General features: G+C 44.0%; 1 protein-coding gene across 1 annotated transcript in view; it reads right to left on the bottom strand.

The window, feature by feature from the left end:
- Positions 1 to 19,669, bottom strand: part of LOC126282517 (tryptophan 2,3-dioxygenase) — a 362,921-nt gene that overhangs the window by 43,979 nt on the left and 299,273 nt on the right. The window contains exons 5-7 of the mRNA XM_049982178.1: positions 14,138 to 14,275; positions 3,775 to 3,996; positions 1,619 to 1,868 (exon numbers count right to left, since the gene is read on the bottom strand). Of these exons, the coding sequence (XP_049838135.1) occupies positions 1,619 to 1,868; positions 3,775 to 3,996; positions 14,138 to 14,275 (610 nt within the window). The remainder of the gene's footprint in view (positions 1 to 1,618; positions 1,869 to 3,774; positions 3,997 to 14,137; positions 14,276 to 19,669) is intronic.

The following is a 19,669-nucleotide window of genomic DNA, read 5'->3' as shown; positions in this document are numbered from 1 at the left end:
AAATTTACATCACCGTCCTGTATTGCTATCGGACATGTCGCCAGAGCAGATACCACTGTTTGTACAGCGACCATATAGAATACATTATTAATAAAGTCGGGACTTCATCCGACTACAGGCATTGCAATAAATCAGTTGTGAAGGTTGGAAATTTTTGTCGGAGCGGGACTCGAATTCAGACGTTCCGCTTCTCTAGAAAAGTTGCCCTAACCGTCTCGGCCATCCGGACACGCATCCCGTCCGACCTAAATTCTCAACCTGTCACCCACAAGTAGCGCCCGCTCCAATAGCCCAGGGCTCGTAGGATTTGCTAAATACTGCAGTGGTTCGTAAGATGTGGTGGCATCCTCACGGGAAGTTTTTAGATCCGTCCTCGGTTTCATATATGTATAAAATGACTCTAGATACTTTCATTGCGGATGCACCGTATCATATATAGGGTGAATCACCTAAAATGTAGACCACAAATATTGTGGAAATTCAAATGCTTGGACTGGCACATACTAACCGATTAGCAAGTCGCAATACACTCAAGGAACACAAAAGCACATTGTAAGCAAACGTAACAACATCGTACCCAGTAACCTCGCAGGGTGGATGTGTGTGATGTCCTTAGGTTAGTTAGGTTTAAGCAGTTCTAAGTTCTAGGGGACTAATGACCACAGATGTTAAGTCCCATAGTGCTTAGAGCCATTTGAACTACGCAGGTTGAACGGCACAAACAAATGTCTGTGAGGGAACTTTTCAAAATACAATATCTCGTAAACGACTCGCACTAGAATCCTGCAACAAACAACGCTTACTTCTAATTCACCCTATTTTTAGTCTGTTAATGTCAATAGGCATTGTCTCGTTAAAAAAGAGTATGTCTGCACAAAAAATATACTTGCTAAGTATGATTACAATCTGTTGATTGGCTGGAAATCCATTCTGTTAAAACCGCAAATAGACTGCAGTTTCCACTTCCGCAATATTTGCGTGCAAGTTTTAGGTGATTCATCCTGTATATGGATATCAATTAGGGCAGCTTTAGATACTTTCAGTGCGGATGCATCATGTCTTCTAAGAGCAGTGGGGTGGGGTTGATGGATTGGGCTGCTACTTGCGCTTGACAGTTTGAGAATTTGGGTAGAAGAGGAAGCGTGTCGGTATGGCCGAGACGGTTTAGGCAATCGTTCTAGAGAAACCCAGCTTCCGAGTTCGAGTCTTGGTCCAGCACAAATTTTCAGCGTTCACCACTGATTTATTTCAATGCTTGTAAGCGGTTAAGTCCTGATTTCTCTTAATAATGTGACGTACTGCTGGTTCAGTATCCCATGTTGGTGGAGTGATCTTGTTGTTGACGCTGCGTCACTTAACCTTTCCTGCTAAAAAATGGCATCACCATTACCTAATTCTTCTTCGTAATGGAGTGCATATAAGACAATCATATCTTCCGTAAAGTACCCTTTGTATAATATAATCTTAAGTGCCAAGTAATATAGATTTTACAGTTACTGGTGAGCATATTTAGACTGGCACAGATTCTTGACTTGGCTCAGATTTCAAAGATAAGAATTTTTAAAGTTAAAAGAAGTATTTCTGCTAGAATGAATGCATTTCTCGACGTAATTCTCACATCTCCATTTGGTGATGAGCGAATCGATGTCCATGAGAAGCATAAGCAGCTGATGAGGTTGACTGAAGCGTGGCTCGTCTCTGTAGAAGGTAATCATGATGGCGCCTTGCAGGGCTTTGTGGGAGAACCGCCTTTCTCCCCGTGCGACTAGGGCAGCATGCATAGCAGGGTCGAAGATTGACTCGAACACATCTTTTCGCCTTTCGTAATCGAGGAGGCGCTGGTTCCGGATGACGTCAACTTCTTCTTCCTGCAATAGTTAAACATACATGCATTGTAAAAGTGACAATTTTGGAAAACGAAAGGGGGAAGATTAGAATTTAATTTCTCGTCGACTTCTTAGTAATTATAGAGGCTAGGAAACTACCTAGGTGCTCACATGGTTCAAATGGTTCTGAGCACTATGGGACTTAACATCTTAGGTTATCAGTCCCCTAGAACTTAGAACTACTTAAACCTAACTAACCTAAGGACATCACACAACACCCAGCCATTACGAGGCAGAGAAAATCCCTGACCCCGCCGGGAATCGAACCCGGGAACCCGGGCGTGGGAAGCGAGAACGCTACCGCACGACCACGAGATGCGGGCGGTGCTCACATGAAGTGATTTAAGAAAACATGATTTCTAATGTGACTGTAGGTTCTCCCGGCATATGCTGTTAGTGAAAAACCTCTCGGGTTTGTAGCGAAATGGCAGTGTTAAACACCGTGACGTTTCGACAAGTGTCACACTCATCACCTTCTGGCGAAGTGTCGAGATATGAGGATGCAGCGATAGTTATACTAGTGGGGTGGCAGATAGAGGGGGGCACCCCATGTGCAGTGATCTGTTTTCGTCTATAGCGCTGGGCGAGTTCATTCGTTTGTTCGGCAGGGGATATCGATAAGTGTTTTCCATCTTTCGGCTAGTCAATCGATGGGCACGCGATGCTGTCTTTCTCAAACGATTTTACAGAAACTATTCGGGGAAACAATTTCATTTCTGCTTTACTTACAGCTTTATATGTCAGGTTCATGATGATGTGCCCATCATTTCATTAATGGTCATAATTACTACGATATTTACGTGGAAGTAAGACACTGGGTGAAATTCGGAAAAGTTTGCACCGAAAAACAGAGGTCACTATGATTTTGCGTTTGGTGCATATTACATAGAATGCTGTTGAATATGAAATTTAGCTAACGTATTGAATTTTTCTGTAGACTTGGGAAGAGCTATCTATCTGTCACCAATCTCGAGAAAACTGATCTGACGCGGCACACGCATTTGTGATCGCGTCGTGCCAGCGATAAAGGCCAGAGTGAAATAGCCACAACATTCTTCATGTTTCATAATTCGTTTCAGATACACAAATGAGATTTTGGCAAATGTCCCGCCCGATAGCTGAGTGGTCAGCGTGACGGATTGCCGTTCTACGGACCCGGGTTCGGCTCCCGGCTGGGTCGGGGATTTTCTCCGCTCAGGGACTGGGTGTTGTGCTGTCTTCATCATCATTTCATCCCCATCCAGCGCGCAGGTTGCCCAATGTGGCGTCGAATGTAATAAGACCTGCCCCCCAAGGGCCCTCCCGGCCACTGACGTCAAACGCTCATTTCTATTTTCATTTTGGCAAATGATAGCACGCAAAGAGGAGAATTTTTACCACATCGTTATTATTTAAGACTTCATTACCTACCGTGTTATTCCACTAACTACAGACTTTTTCGGTGAACGTGTGTAATTATTAAGGGCCACCGATAGCTGGTGAAACGAAAAGTGCTATGGGTTTTGGAACAACACAAGTGAAGACATTACACTTTTTTTGTACCGAAGGTATGCTTTTTCATAAGCTACTGATCTTACTTTCCCTCAGTTCCTCACTTAATATACTTAATAGACCACTTTTTCAGAATTCTGTTGCAGTTGCGTTTGCACAACATGTTAGTGAGGTGAGACTGTGTAAACACCGCTGTGTTTTTGCAAAACAAGCAAATTTTAATATGGCAACCAGAGAAATGTATATTTTACTCAAAATTCGCCACTCATGACGCTTCTCTGAAAGTTACAAATCGTTACCAAGCCAGGCGAATATAAATTGCTGCGTTGTCGGCGGAATTCCTTTTAGCTACTAATCAATGTAGAATGTGAGGATTGCGATCTTGTATCAGTCTTACCTCTGCTGCCTTCCGCTGCTGCTCCAGAAGTATCTCGACGGTTCTCCGGTACTTTCCCCAGAAGTTGAAGCCCTCTGCCTCCAGACCGGGAGTGCGTTCCAGCCAGCGCTGGACCAGCTGCGCAAGTGATGGTTCCTTCTCTGACTTCTCGATGGCCTTGATGGCTTCTGGGTCGTGTCCGAACACCCTGGAGTACTTCTGGTTGTATTTCACTCTGTGTTCCTGCAACATACCATTCACATTGATCTCTCTAACATAAGGAGCGACTTTATGTGCAGACATCAACCTTCTACGGGATGTATGTATTACATTTCACAAAATGGACATCGCCGACATTCAAGAAATGATCAGCACAAACCAATAACTGGCACCATGAAAAATGGCGCGCCACAGTGATTGCAAAAGTTCACACAATTAAGATCGAAGGCGAACTCCTTGGGAGTTACAAACAATGCAGGACGTTTAGCTACGTGTCCACTCTTAAAGAATGCATATAGAATCATATTAGTGTAACGGGGTGAAGAGAACTGATGGAATATGATGGCTTGCAACCGAATGAGAAACAGTCTGTCGTGGAGCTTATCGTGAAACTGGTTACCCTGTAAGGCTTAGCCGGAGATTGTTGTCGTTGTTGTTGTTGTGGTATTCAGTCCAGAGACTGGTTTGATACAGTTCTCCATGCTACTCTATCCTGTGCAAGCTTCTTCATCTCCCAGTACGTACTGCAACCTACATCCTTCTGAATCTGTTTAGTGTATTCATCTCTTGTCTCCCTCTACAATTTTTGCCCTCCGCACTGCCCTCCAATACTAAATTGGTGATCCCTTGATGCCTCAGAACATGTCCTACCAACCGAGCCCTTCTTCTAGTCAAGTTGTGCCACAAATTTCTCTTCTTCCCAATCCTATTCAACACCTCCTCATTAGTTACATGATCTATCCACCTTATCTTCAGCATTCTTCTGTAGCACCACATTTCGAAAGCTTCTATTCTCTTCTTGTCCAAACTAGTTATCGTCCATGTTTCACTTCCATACATGGCTACACTCCAAACAAATACTTTCAGAGACGACGTCCTGATACTTAAATCTATACTCGATGTTAACAGATTTCTCTTCTTCAGAAACGCTTTTCTTGCCATTACTAGTCTACATTTTATATCCTCTCTGCTTCAACCATCATCAGTTATTTTGCTCCCCAAATAGCAAAACTCCTTTACTGCTTTAAGTGTCTTAGCTGGAGATAGTGCGGTCATATGTTATTATAAGAAAGGAAAAAATACATCCAGAGGCTGAATTTGTCCAGTGGTTCAAGATGGTACGAACTTGGTGTCACTCACTTTGCAGGATCTATAGTTTGCTCTAGAGGAGTATGATTTTTATACGCAGACCAGAAATCAGGCAAAATCAAGTTATTTTGACCATCTATCGGCCAAAAGCAGTGGTAATATCATATTTATTGTTATCTTACGCTCCCTTTCCCCACTCTTGCTTGCTGCGACATAAATAGTCCACTACTGCCCTTGCAAGATCACGCACACGAGAAAGAACAATAGGGGGCAAAGCACCTCTAACTTTCCACTGCACAATGAACAACTTTCTAGCCAATGTATCATCCAGGTTAACAGTCGGCCTAACTGTATACGAATGTGTTGCGGCATTGATGTTAACTGATCTTCATACCACTCTCTTGGTACCTTTGACTTCCAGGGTTCCTTTCATATGCATTTCCTATTCAAATCACGATTGGTCGGAGGTGAAAACGAATTCCTTAATGAACGGCAGGATAAGTTTGTTTATCTCCTCTACATATTTCTGGGGAGATGTAATCTATGTTTTCGCGCAGTTTGATGTACGTAACGTAGTAGGTAACCATCAGGCGCATCCTGTAAATTGTATCGAGCGTCCTTGCCACGCAACAAGTGTGCCTTGTCCTCCCTTGAATATCCCGCCGTAGTTTTTCTTACGCACTACACGGTCATACTGCTGCAGATGGTTCAAATGGCTCTGAGCACTATGGGACTCAACTGAAATGGTCATCAGTCCGCTAGAACTTAGAACTACTTAAACCTAACTAACCTAAGGACATCACACACATCCATGTCCGAGGCAGGATTCGAACCTGCGACCGTAGCAGTCGCACGGCTCCGGACTGCGCGCCTAGAACCGCGAGACCACCGCGGCCGGCTACTGCTGCAGACTTAGTCGAAAACTGTTTATAATTGTTTTTTTTTACTATGCTTCGGATGATCTTCTAACTACTAATTACGTTTAATGGTCGCTCCTTGGACAACGATTGCCCTTTAGTATCTTCCACTGCAAACGAGATTCGTGGCTCCCTGTTCGGCTAGGATGATGTACTGCATGGCTTGGCACCTGTTTCAGTATCACTTTCACAAGTCAAGCACGGATCATCATCACTGTTGTCCTCATGTTCATTGTCTGCACAGTCGAGCATACATGACTCCACACATTCCACTGACTCATATTTCAGAAACGCTAATATTTCATCCACCACTTCTTTCTCACTCTGCGAAATTCCTTGGGTTCCTTTCTGACGAAATATCAACTTCGGCAACTGTTGTAGATGTAATGCAATATTTGTTTTGTTTAACGTTGCCATTGCTTTGCTTTGTTATCAACACCACTAGCACTGCAGCACTGTTTTGAGTTACCCGTCGACTAAACAGTTCAACTATGCTCCGTAGCGTCATACTGTGCTCACCATTGGTTACCTCCAGTTCTGCCTTCTGTTGCCATTAGCAACCAATATTGTGGTTGCGTGGGACGTCGACTTCGTCGGACTGTATACTTCCCGTCTCCGTCAGTGGGCGGTTCTTCGCCTTCGACTTTGAGTTTTTTGCCTGAGGAGGCTTCCGAACCACAACCGCCAAAGTAGTAGTTTCATACTGAAAGGTGGACCAAACTGAATCTTTGGAGGGTCAGTAGTTTCGCAACTGGCAACCACGGCCTTTTCTGAAGTTCTGATGTGTGTGTGTGTGTGTGTGTGTGTGTGTGTGTGTGTGTAGGGAGGAGGGAGGGGGGCAGAGGCGCAGGCTTGAAAATAAATGCTGCAGTACAAGTGCATTGACAAACATAGCTACTAATGCTGACACTAGCAACCTCCGTTTGTATAGCAGCATCGGTTTTGTGTACTGGCCGTTCGAGAACGGAAGCAAAGGAGGCAGCGAATATAGGGGGCTGCATAGCCTTGTGAATCTTTTTGGCTTCATGATGCACTTAATCGTTTTTATCTCTTGGGTCTTCCGTTTTTCAAGGAAGACACTGCCGTGACCACTCCAGACAAGGTGATCCCCAGAGCAGTTGACGCTTCAGGGGAGATGTTCAAGGAGCTCCAGCATGGGCGATTTATCGCATTTGCCACAAGTGGCTTCTCCCTTACGTCCAAGAGCAGGGTGCCCAAAGTGCTGACATTTTAAACAGCGGAATTGGTTGGGGACAGAGTGCCGCATGCTTCAGCAAGGAAAACTCGCCCTGATGTGCACCAGAAGCTTCGTGCTATTGAAAGTGAGGATGGATGAGTTGAACTTGATCAAATCACTTTACACCCTTTTCATGATATTCTGCGTGTCTACAATTCCTTCTTGGGCCCACTCAACTTTCAGGTCTTCTTTGGGGATGTCTACGAGGACCCTGACTGTCACAACATACTTACTGTAGTTTAATATGGCGTGGAGCTCAGTCACAATGACATATTGCCCAAGGCTATTGGCCTCCTACAGGCTTGTCACTTATTGGGGACTTGAAGTTTCGACTAACAACATGCCATTTCACAACCGGTCAACAGATTTTAAAATACCTGCAATCTCCTCTTAATCCTTTTGTACGTAAAAAGGTGAGACCTTTCCAAAACTCCACTCTTTCCTTTTAACTAATGAAAACAAAATCTGACTAGCAGCATGTATTGTGATACTATACATGCTAGAATTCTAAAAGAGTCCTGAACTGAGAAGACTGGGTACACTGGCTCTCTTGTTTGATTGGGTACTGGTACGTACTAGCGGCCCACCCTTTCTGCTGGAAGAGGGAAGAGGAAAATTTCGGAGTCCATCTCGGTCCTACGAGCAGCTGGGGAAATAATAGCCCACATGCCAAGGTAAGCCATATACAACTGAGGTGTGGCAAGTTCACCACGACTGTTCCACTTCAACAGCAATGCATCTCGTCAGTGTGCAGCACATCTTGAGATTCAGGTTTTTACCATCCTCGCGATCTGGGTGGTCAAGCCGCTGTGACACACAACGACCCACTACCGCATCGGACAGCGGTCACTGAAGCAGGCCCAGTTTACGGTGACAGAGGACTGGTAGTGCTTACCAGTCCGCAACTCGGGAACCATGCCTCGCCAAGCCTGTACCTAGCAAATGAATGCAGAGCCCCTGAGGGATGTGCCGAGAGTACCAAATTTCAAGCATTACCTCTCAGCACGGACAATGCAGCGGCCGACGGCCTTCGCTTAACGTCTGCTATGGGACTTAGCTGCTGTGGTCATCAGTCCCCTAGAACTTAGAACTACTTAAACCTAACTAACCTAAGGACATCACACACATCCATGCCCGAGGCAGGATTCGAACCTGCGAGCGTAGCGGTCGTGCGGTTCCAGACTGCAGCGCCTAGAACCGCTCGGCCACTGCGGCAGGCAGGTCTTTCTGGCGTCTGTAGTTCGCAACATTGCCAGAGGAGAGTGCGGAGTGACCTGTGAGCTGAGGCAGATACACCGCGTCCCCACAAAGAAAAGGAAAGAAAATTAGCTGACTGGAGCTGGAAAATGTGTGCTGGGTCGAAACGCAACCGCACTTTTAGTCCATAATGGGTTTTCGTTGTATCTGGGTGCTGATGTGTCAGCTGGTGTTACGTGGGCTGCTCTTCTCTGGATGGCGCTGTGGTATCAGCGGCTACGGTTGGCAGGTGTTCTGCTTCCGGTGGTGGCCTGCAGTTCGGCAGCGTCTTCTGCACTTAGGTAGGCTGGCTTACGTCTGTCGATGGATACTACTGAGTCTACCACTTTAATGCATAGCGTGAGCATCCTATCATTTCGACCCATAACTGTGTATGGGCCTTGGTAGGGTGGTTCCAGTAATTTGCACAGTGGGCCATGTATGAGGAAAACGTGCTTCTTCATTGCTAGGTCTTTGAAAACAAAGGTAGCCTGTTTTCCTTGTCATATATTTCCACTCAGTCGCATGGTCTGCATCTGCTTCTGGAGTTATGTGAGGAAATCTTAAATAGAGAGCAGAAGACTGGGCTACTGTTTGAAAACTTCTCCTAGTGGACATTGTGTTTCGGCATACATCAACTTTGCTAGAGAGGCCTGCAGATCATCTTTTAATGCGCTGCACAATCCTAATAGCAAATACTGGAACTACGTCAATCCACAAATCTTTCGTGTGGCACATTATTGCAGCCTTCAAGGAATGGTGTAAGTGCTCCAAAGTGCCATATGCAGCTGTCTGATTATGGTGAAGTCCTTGACAAGTGTATCCCATATAGTTGGGCTATTGTAAGAAAGATTTCTACTTTTTGGGAACAGCCAAAACGTGAAACCCAATCACAGATGAATGAGCATGCCATGTTCTCAGTGGTTTGTGGGAATACCTCTAGCCACCGTATGTATCTGTCGAGCGCTGTGAGGCAGTACCGGTCGTTACATGCGAGCAGTAGTGGTCCTGCCAGGTCTAGATGTATGTGTGACAATCGTGCCTCTGGGATACCAAAACTTCCGAGCGAACCTTGTACGTGCCTATTTACTTTGGATTTATGGCAGGACATGCACGTTTGAGCCTATGTACGAGAATCCTTCTGTATAAAGGGTCTCACAAAACACTGCATTACTGGTGTCCTCATAGCAGAAATTCCTAGATGGCTGAGTTTATAAAGGGAATCCAAGCCCTGTCATCATAGAAGAGCAGTTGTGCATGGTTGCTGTCTTCCTGCTGACTCATCACTGCATAGACCTGTTGCACCTTCTAAGTGTTCTGCCAATGAATCGCAGTCTTTGGTTTGCTCTACTCACAATATTATCTATGTGATCGTTCCAATTTAGGTTATTTGTAACTGTAATCCCTATGTATTTAGTTGAATTTACAGCCGTCAGATTTGCGTGACTTACTGCGTAATCGAAATTTAGCTGATTTATTTTAGTACTCATGTGAATAACTTCGCATTTTTCTTTAGTCAGGGTCAATTGCCACTTTTCACACCATACAGATATCTTACCTAAATCTTTTTGCAATTCATTTTGGTCATTTGATGACTTTACAAGACAGTAAATGACAGCATCATCTGAAACAATCTAAGACGGCTACTGAGATTGTCTCCTATGTCGTTAATATAAATCAGGAATAAAAGAGGGTCTATAACACTTCTTTGGAGAACGCTGGATATTATTTCCGTTTCACTCGATGACTTTCCGTCTATTACTAGGAACTGTGACCTTTCTGGCGGGAAATCACGAATCCAGTTGCACAACTGAGGCGATATTCCGTAGGGATGCAGTTTGGTGAGAAGAAGCTTGTGAGGAACGGTGTCGAAATCCTTCTGGAAATCTAAAAATATGGAATCAATTTGACATCCCTTGTCGGTACCACTCATTACTTCGTGAGTATAAAGAGCTAGTTGTGTTTCGCAAGAACGATATTTTCTGAATCCGTGCTGACTACGTGTCAATAAATCCTTTTATTCGAGTTACTTCATAATGTTCGAATAGACCATATTTTTAAAGCCATACTGCAGATCGACGTTAGTGATATGGGACTGTAATTCAACGGATTACTCCTACTTCCCTTTTTGGGTATTGGTGTGACTTGCGCAATTTTCCAGTCTTTAGGTACGGATCTTTCTGTGAGCGAGTGGTTGTATATAATTGCTAAATATGGAGCTATATTATCAGCATACTCTGAGAAGAAACTGACTGGGATACAATCTGGACCGGAGGCCTTGCCTTTATTTAAGCTGCTTTGTTACACCAAGGATATCTGCTTCTATGTTTCTCATCTTGGCAGTTGTTCTTTATTGGAATTCAGGAATATTTACTTCGTCTTCTTTGGTGAAGGAGTTTCGGAAAACCATGTTTAATAACTCTGCTTTAGTGGCACTGTCATCAGTGACCTCACCGTTGTTATCGCGCAGTGAAGGTATTGATTGTGTCTTGCAACTGGTTTGCTTTATGTATGACCAGGGTCTCTATCCCTTTAAAAGGATATGACGATAGATAGCTAGGCTACCTCTTTGTGTGCGAACAGCTACTGGACCTATGAACTTCTTTTATACCATGGACAAATAGTGAGGGGTATACAGCGCTGACACCGCGGTTCTGCCGAACTCAAAAAAGCCGCGCCGACCGAAAAATGGCGCATAGCAATGCTAAATGAAATTGCATGTAAATTAAAGGGGGACCACAGGTGTGAGCTGCAGCGGGATGTTACGCGTAAACAGTGGCGACGAGTGAAAATGTGTACCGGATCGAGATTCGGACCTGGAATCTCCTGCTTACTGGGCAGGTGCGTTAACCAGTGTGCCGTCTGGCACACAGCGTTATCGCAACTGCACGGAGTATCTCAGCGTCCGATCCACATTCCCACCGAAGACCACCTATCCGCAATCCCTGTCCATTGCCTCACTGTCCGCTACTCTGAGATTCCCACAGTAGGTCGGACGCACTTTTGGATCCTCACTGAGGAAGGTGGATGAATTGCCCATTGAGGCGGATCACTTATATGAATGTGCGGTGTCTGTTCTTTCTGATGTGTCAGAAAGAATAGACACCACACACAATACCGAGTGCTTCTGAGAAGTACCGAGGAAATCCGAGGGAGGCCGAACCGCAACCCGCTCTCCGTCCTCACACTGAGCTCGCTTGCAGTGTGGCATGCTGTGGCTGGCCTGCCGAATAAGATTGAGACGAGAGAGAGAGAGAGAGAGTAATGCTAGTAACGAGGAGCAAAATTGGAGGATGACGGGGTGTTACCTAGCCTGTAGGCCATAACATCTCGCCATATTGTGCCAGTCGCGGCTGGCGGTTGTCCATGAGGTCTCACTCTGTGATGGACACGGGCGCTACTTGTCGACAGCGCTAGAATACCGGCAAAAATGAGGCTAAGTAACTCTGGTGAATCCTGTTTAAAAACGCAGCAGCGCCAAGAAAACAGAGGACTGTATCAGAGTAGGCATTATTTTCTATTCCATCTACATCTACATACATACTCTGCAATCCACCATGCGGTGCGTGGCGGAGGGTACCTCGTACCACAACTAGCACCTTCTCTCCCTGTTCCACTCTCAAACAGCACGAGTGAAAAATGACTGCCTTTATGCCTCTGTACGAGCCCTAATCTCTCTTATCTTATCTTTGTGGTCTTTCCGCGAAATGTAAGTTGGCGGCAGTAAAATTGTACTGCAGTCAGCCTCAAATGCTGGTTCTCTAAATTTCCTCAGTAGCGATTCACGAAAAGTGCGCCTCCTTTCCTCTAGAGACTCCCACCCGAGTTCCTGAAGCATTTACGCAACACTCGCATGATGATCAAACCTACCAATACCAAATCTAGCAGCCCGCCTCTGAATTGCTTCTATGTCCTCCCTCAATCCGACCTGATAGGGATCCCAAACGCTCGAGCAGTTCTCTAGAATAGGTCGTATTAATGTTTTATAAGCGGTCTCCTTTGCAGATGAACCACATCTTCCCAAAATTCTACCAATGAACCGAAGACGACTGTCCGCCTTCCCCACAACTGCCAATACATGCTTGTCTCACTTCATATCGCTCTGCAATGTTACGCCCAAATATTTAATCGACGTGACTGTGTCAAGCGCTACACTACTAATGAAGTACTCAAACATTACAGGATTCTTTTTCCTATTCATCTGCATTAATTTACATTCATGTATATTTAGAGTTAGCTGCCATTCTTTACACCAGTCACAAATCCTGTCCCTAAACTACCGTGCCTACAAAAAGGTTATGTCTGTCTTGCCAGCGAGTTCTGAGGGAACCCTCCAGGTCGGTTAGGTTGGCATTACCTGGTTGTTCGTAACCGCCAACTACCTCCAAGGAATGTATCCCTACGCTCCTGGCATTCTTCTTCAAACCTAGAAACTTCTCTAACGCTCACTGCCATCTTGATGACCACCAATAATTACAGTTTGAAAGGCTCCCTTGAAGAGGGTACGATGTTGAGCAATTTCCATCTCACTCTCGATTCGGGGACACACAGAAAATTGAGAGGCATGAATATTTTTGTATTAATTTATAGCTTAATTCCCAAAGAAAATAAATGTGCTATCACAAACAGGCCACAGAATGAATGTGTATAGAATGTTGCTCTACAATATGGACCATATTGTTGTCTGAAGTTTCCTCACAAGTATATCACTTTCCTGAATTCATATGTGTGGTACACAGTAGAAGAACAGCTCTTTCAACAGCCTTTGTCTTTGGCCTGGCTGTGATTTTCAGGATCACAGGAGAAGGTCACATACTGCACTAGTTACCTGTACGAGCGCATATAATTGCAGTAACAAATACACGAATCAAGTACTTCTTCATTTAAGACGACTACTGGTTTATCGGAATAATAAAATCGCCTCAACATGTGAAACTGGAGAAAATTTCAAAGCGATTTTGTGGATTAGGTGAGTCTGCGGGAGAACATTATGACTACTTTCTGCCGCGCACCCATCAGATTAAGCTGAAAAATCTTCTTGGGCATGGGGCAACGACAGAGGCACTATCACGACACGATTTTACACTTACACGTGGGCTATGAAACATTGTCTGAACTCAGTGCACTTCTGTGACCTCACTTTTTTAAATAACCTAAGCCACATTCTTTAATCCAGTCAAAGTTGACTGTAACCCAGTGTTTGTGTTAATATTAGAATTTAGGAAGATGGGTGGAGGTAGTTGTGAGTGAGAATGTTTCTCTGCACATCACAAACACATCGGTCCAATAGGTGGGGAAGCACAGGATTCTTAGGTTACAACGTGATACATAACTGAGTCACAGAACAGAAAAAAAAATAGCACAAAAATAGAATCGTTAACTCGTTTATATAAACTGTGATACACAAACACTGCCTACAACTATATGATTGACATTTATTTGTCAATTTATTTAGCAGAGGGCACAGAAACAAACACATCTTTTTGTCTGTTCTCTACAGTTAGAGCTAAAGTTGAGTGTGTAGTTCGATAAGAGTTCGCTATTGATGAATAATGGTCAGTTACAAGTGGTAGACCGATTTTTATGCACAGAAATGAATTTTTAAACGAAAATACCTGCATTGACGAACACCGGTTCCATAAATTTTATAAATTTGTTGACTAAAATAAATTCCATATGTACCGACCTGTTTGACGCCAAGTTTATTCTCCAGAAGTCTGAACTGCAGGCTCTGGAAGCCGGAGGCCGGTGACAGGTAATTACGGAATTCCATGAAATCCAGAGGCGTCATTGTCTCCAGAATCATCACCTGGTCCACCAGAAGCTGCAACCGAATGAAGCATAAGAAGTATACTTTACAGTCTCTCAAATTTATTTATTCTAATTCATATGAGTAAAAGTATCCTAGGTTTCAAGGGTACTGAATAAATTGATTTTTTCCTTCTAGCCGTCTGCTGAGTTAATTGTCGAATGTCTCTCGTACATTCCAGACCTTTTCGAAGAAGACAGAACTTCATACTGACTGGATACAGTTCACTGGATACAGTGTTTTGTAGCAGTGGCTACTTGGTTCAATCCCAGACTTAGTATTATGCCGATTCAATAATCGTTTATGATATCACTGTTGGATGGGCCACATTCATCCTTTTTTTGCAACGTGCTGTTATTTACTAGTAGTGGCGCGATTATGTTTTCACTAGAAAATACATAAGCTCACGTATGGTGGGAATGTAAAACTGTTTGCACCCTGTAAGTGAAATGACAGCAGGTTCTGCCGTTACTTCAGACCTGGGGAGGAAGCCTTGGTGGGGATGGTGGTAGAGACCCTGTGAAGTATAGCTGCAAACTTTTTCGAATCATGCGGCGAATAACTATTAATGACTTATATGCTCTTGATTCTAGCATCCATACTGCTAATAACAACAATTAATTTTGAATAAAATACCATAGAATAATGTTGTTGTCGGAATAATAGTCTATTACCTAGAGCCATACTAATATGCCAGAAATAATCGTTGCTGTTCTGCGTTCAGTTTACATTTAATAATGAAAGATGGTGTGCTACCAGTTTTGTAGTTGGAGCATGAGTGATGGTCCAAATCGAAGTTCCAAGTTGTTCAAACAGTGTAGGATTTCACAACCGGTGTTAACTCTACTTAAAAAGTTCCGGGTTGACCCGCCGTGGTCGATATGTAAAACTTTCCCCTAACGTTTCGTCTCCGGCAAGGGGGGACATCCTCAGAGGTGAAGCGGCGAACTACAATCAGAACTCGAGGGAGCGCCAACCGAATAGGCAGTATAGGGGTTACCACAGCCCACCAAGTGACGTCGGCTACGAGATTATCTCTGGTAGTGCCAACATTCACTACTGAAAGTGATCGTTCGTCATTCTGTCGGTGGAGAGTCGATATCCATATTTTATCTAATTTGACACTTTATTCTTTTCTTTTAGAATTATTACGGTGTTTATAAATCTCAATAGCCTCTATATACATGTGTGCAAGACAGAGTGATGTTTTCGGTATGACACTCGTCTCAATGAAAATCATTTCATGATTACCCACTTGGTATACATGTTCCGCTATTGCCGATTTATCCGTATGTCTTCTAATGTTTAACTCAACAAGTGTTAACACTTCTTTTCGTGGTACCAATATATACTACTAGTCCACAAGTCCTCAAGAAATTTTATATATGGGTAGCCAAAGAACGTCGTATATCTTTTGCCATTCTTAAATAGCCTTTAATCCTCCTGTTCGATCTGAAAATAGTTCCAACTTCATACTTGACCAACACTTTCCCAGTGCGGTCTGTAATCTTAGTATTGAAAAGAAAGACTTACAAGTAGGCCAGTCATTGTTCCTCGTTGATCCTGATTCCTTCCATAGCGCAAAGAGTTATCCATCTCATTGTTATAATAAACGTTCTTCTTTCAGTATACATGGCTCTTCTACAGACCTCTTGGCCCAGTGTCCCATCCACATATTTGAATACAGATTGGTATCCCACCACTGTACTGGGCGTCTCTAGACAGCTGTTCGTTGGTCTTCGGAGCTCGGATCGAAGTGGGACTCATCACCGAAGACAATTCTACTCTAGTCAATGAGATTCCAGGCTGAAGACATGCCTAGAGACGCACCGAAGCAACCTGACTTTCGCCCACCATTCGGCCCAACAACTAGGAGTAATTTCTTTGGGGTGCCGTTTCTTTCACAGCAGGACCCCTCTGGTTGTCATCCGCGCCAACCTCACTGAACAGCGGTACGTCGAAGACATTCTACGCCCTAAATGGCAAGCCAACCTGAGATTATATTTCAGCAAGATAATGTCCGCCCGCACACGACGAGAGTTTCTACTGCTTGTCTTCGTGCTTATGAAACCTTACCTTGGCCAGCAAGGGTGCATGTTGAGAACAGTTAGTGCATTATGGGCAGGGCCTCCAACCAGCTCGGGTTTTTGCGTTATAACGCACCAACTGGACATAACTTGGCACGATATCCGTTAGGAGGACATCCAACAACTCTGTCAGTCAGTACCAAGCTGAATAACTGCTTTCATAAGCCCAGAGGTAGACCAACGCTTAATTGGCAAGCTCAATTTGTGAAGCCCTTTCTCTTGAATGAAACATCCAAATTTTCTGTAATTGTAAGTACTAGTTTATCTCTACAAGTACATCGCATTTACCGACTTCCTCCCCATTCAGATAATTCCCTCGTGCGTCGTTTTTCTTTTTTGTCTTAGAATATACTACGGGGTGAACCACAAACATTCACTTACGACTGAGCATACAAATCACTTGTCCTGCTGCAAAATGACAGGAGATACAGTCGGGTCAAAACATTATTTAATATGGCTCAGCCGAACTGGTTTCATTGTTGAATGTAATGTTGTATTGAATATGATCCTGCATACTTGTATAATGGCAGAGTTGTGTTGCACACTATGACAATATTGCGAATGCTGTCCCTGAACACACAGTTCAATATGTGTTAACCTATGACACTGAAGGTATAAGATTCATCTCGTTTTGAGTCATACCATACCACCCATACGTTATTCGCTCCTGCCTCAGTAACATTTCATAGAAAGAGTATCTGATGAGGTTGAAAGTGATGACCTGTGAGTTACAATGTTTTGAGCACAGTGCTCGCTGCATCATTACTCTTGTCGAGGAAAGAAGCAAGAAAGGAACCAACGGGATAAAACTAAAATATTATTGGAAAAGGACGAGACAGGAGCTTATCCGTGGCCTTATTGAAGGGCACACTCCGACATTTGCACAAAATGTTACAGGAAAAGCTAAATCCAGGCGGTGGAGCATCAGCTTGTGTCCTGCACATAGATAAAGCAACGTGAGTTTAGTGCACTACCTCATTATGTAGCAAGGGGAATAGCGGAGTACGGCGAGACAGTTTGAGATTTTACGACAGTCCTGATATGGAGCTAATACATCTATCTGTGTAGCACACAGGAGGAGAGTTTGGTTTGTGAAGATAATTATTTTTCTATTTTGTGGTGGGAGAAGAAGGCAACCTCCCCAATCTCGCACTACGTACACCCGTCCCCCTTCAACAAAACAATAGTAAATGAAATACAGATGATGACGTAAGAGTTAGGCTGTAACGCCGGAATGTAGTTTGCTCCTGTTAAGAAACACTTGGAGCAAGGACAGAGGTGTGAACTTGAAGCTCCCTGACAATGGATGAGTATAAAGAGTATGTTATTCCTCCGAACTATCAGGCATTAATGAAACAATTGAGATTTTTAACATGGTGATCAGAAAACGGAACTCATCTCGTACCAATACATTTCCCGATCACAGAATGGTAGCAGACATTTCTTCCACGAGGAGCATTTGAATCGACTACATTAGTTGTCGCCAAATATATGACGCTTCTAAGCTAGCTTCTAAGCTACTTAAATCCTACTGTGGCGAGAAAAAGAAACTAGGGCAGATGTCAGAACATTTTAAAATAAAACTTACATTTGTTTACTACCTATACATTGACACAAAAGTCATAGGATACCTACTAATGTCGTGTAGGACCTCCTTTTGCCTGTCGTAGAGCGGAAAATCGGTGAGGAAGTCCCCACAGAAACACTGTGCCGAGCTACCTCTATAGCCGTTCATAATTGCGAAATTGTTGGCGATACTGGATTTTGTTCACAAACTGACCTCCCAATTACGTCCCATAAATGATGGATTCATGTCAGGGGATCTGGGTGACCAAACCATTCACTCGTATTGTCCAGAACGTTCTTCAAATCAATCGCGAACAATTGTGGCCCAGTGACACAGCGCATTATAATTCATAAAAATTCCATCACTCTTCGGGAACATGAAGTCCGTGATTGGCTGCAAACTGTCTCCAAGTATCCGAACACAGCCGTTTCCAGTCAACAATCAGTTCAGTTCGACCAGAGAACCCAGTCCATTCCATCTGAATACAGCTCACACCATTATGCAGCCACTACCAGCTTACACAGTGCCTTCTTGATAACTTGGGTCCATGGTTTCGTGGGGTCTGCGCCACAATCGAACTCTACCACCAGCTTTTACCAACTAAAAATCGGGACTCATCTGATCAGACCATATTTTTCTAGTCGTCTAGAGTCCAACCTCTGTGGTCACGAGCTGAGGAGAGGCATCAAAAGCGATGTCGTGCTGTTAGAAAACACTCGCATCGGTCGTTTGCTACCATAGCCTATTAACGTGAAATTATGTCGCGCTGTCCTAACAAATACCGGCCGGGGTGACCGAGCGGTTCTAGGTGCTACAGTCTGGAACCGCGCAACCGTTACGGTCACAGGTCCAAATCCTGCCTCGGGCATGGATGTGTGTGATTAGGTTAATTAGTTAGGTTTAAGTAGTTCTAAGTTCTAGGGACTGATGACATCAGCAGTTAAGTCCCATAATGCTCAGAGCCAACACACACACCAACCTAACAAATACTTTTGTCATATGTCCCAAGTTGATTTCCGCATTGTCTGTGTTGAGAGGTAATGCCTGAAATTTGGTATCCTCGGCATGCTCTTGCACTATGCTTCGCGGAATATTGAGTTCCCTAACGATCTCAGAAATGAAATATCCCAAGAGTCTAGCTCCAACTACCATTCCACATTCAAAGTCTATTAATTCTCGTCGTGCGGCCATAATCACTTAGGAAACCTGGCCACGTGTCTCACCTGAATACAAATGACAGTTCCGCTTTTTTTTCCTTTATTGGGAGGGCGGACTGGCAGCAGCTTAGTATGCTGCTCTGCAGCCTACAGACTTTTTAAAACGTAAGAAGAAAAGAAACAAGAAAAGCAGGCAATAAAACGGTGACTTAAATTGTCAAACGTCGGAAAATTGTGGAAAGTTAAAACATAAAGCAAAGGAGTTGTGCAATGCTAATAAAATACACAGGAATGAGACAGGTAACATAGTAGACACACAATTAATAAACATGGCGACAGTCAGGTATCTCTTCACAAAAGATAAAAAAATCACACCCAATGACAGTATTATGTCCATTCGCAACACTTCCTGAAAGACACACAACACTGAACACTCACTGTAAAACACTGCACGAAAACGTCGGCACAAAGGTGACACTCCCTAGGCCAGGGCAAATGGGGGGGGGGGGGGGGGCATGGACAGATGTGGGGGAAAACAAGGAGGGAGGAGGGGAGAAAACGAAGGGGGGTGGAACGAAGGGAGGGAGACGACTCATAA

The sequence above is a fragment of the Schistocerca gregaria genome, chromosome 7, assembly GCF_023897955.1.
Source record: "Schistocerca gregaria isolate iqSchGreg1 chromosome 7, iqSchGreg1.2, whole genome shotgun sequence".
Classification (NCBI taxonomy): Eukaryota; Metazoa; Arthropoda; class Insecta; order Orthoptera; family Acrididae; genus Schistocerca; species Schistocerca gregaria.
Note: the sequence above shows the minus strand (reverse complement) of the source record. Positions and strands in the feature narration are given on the sequence as shown.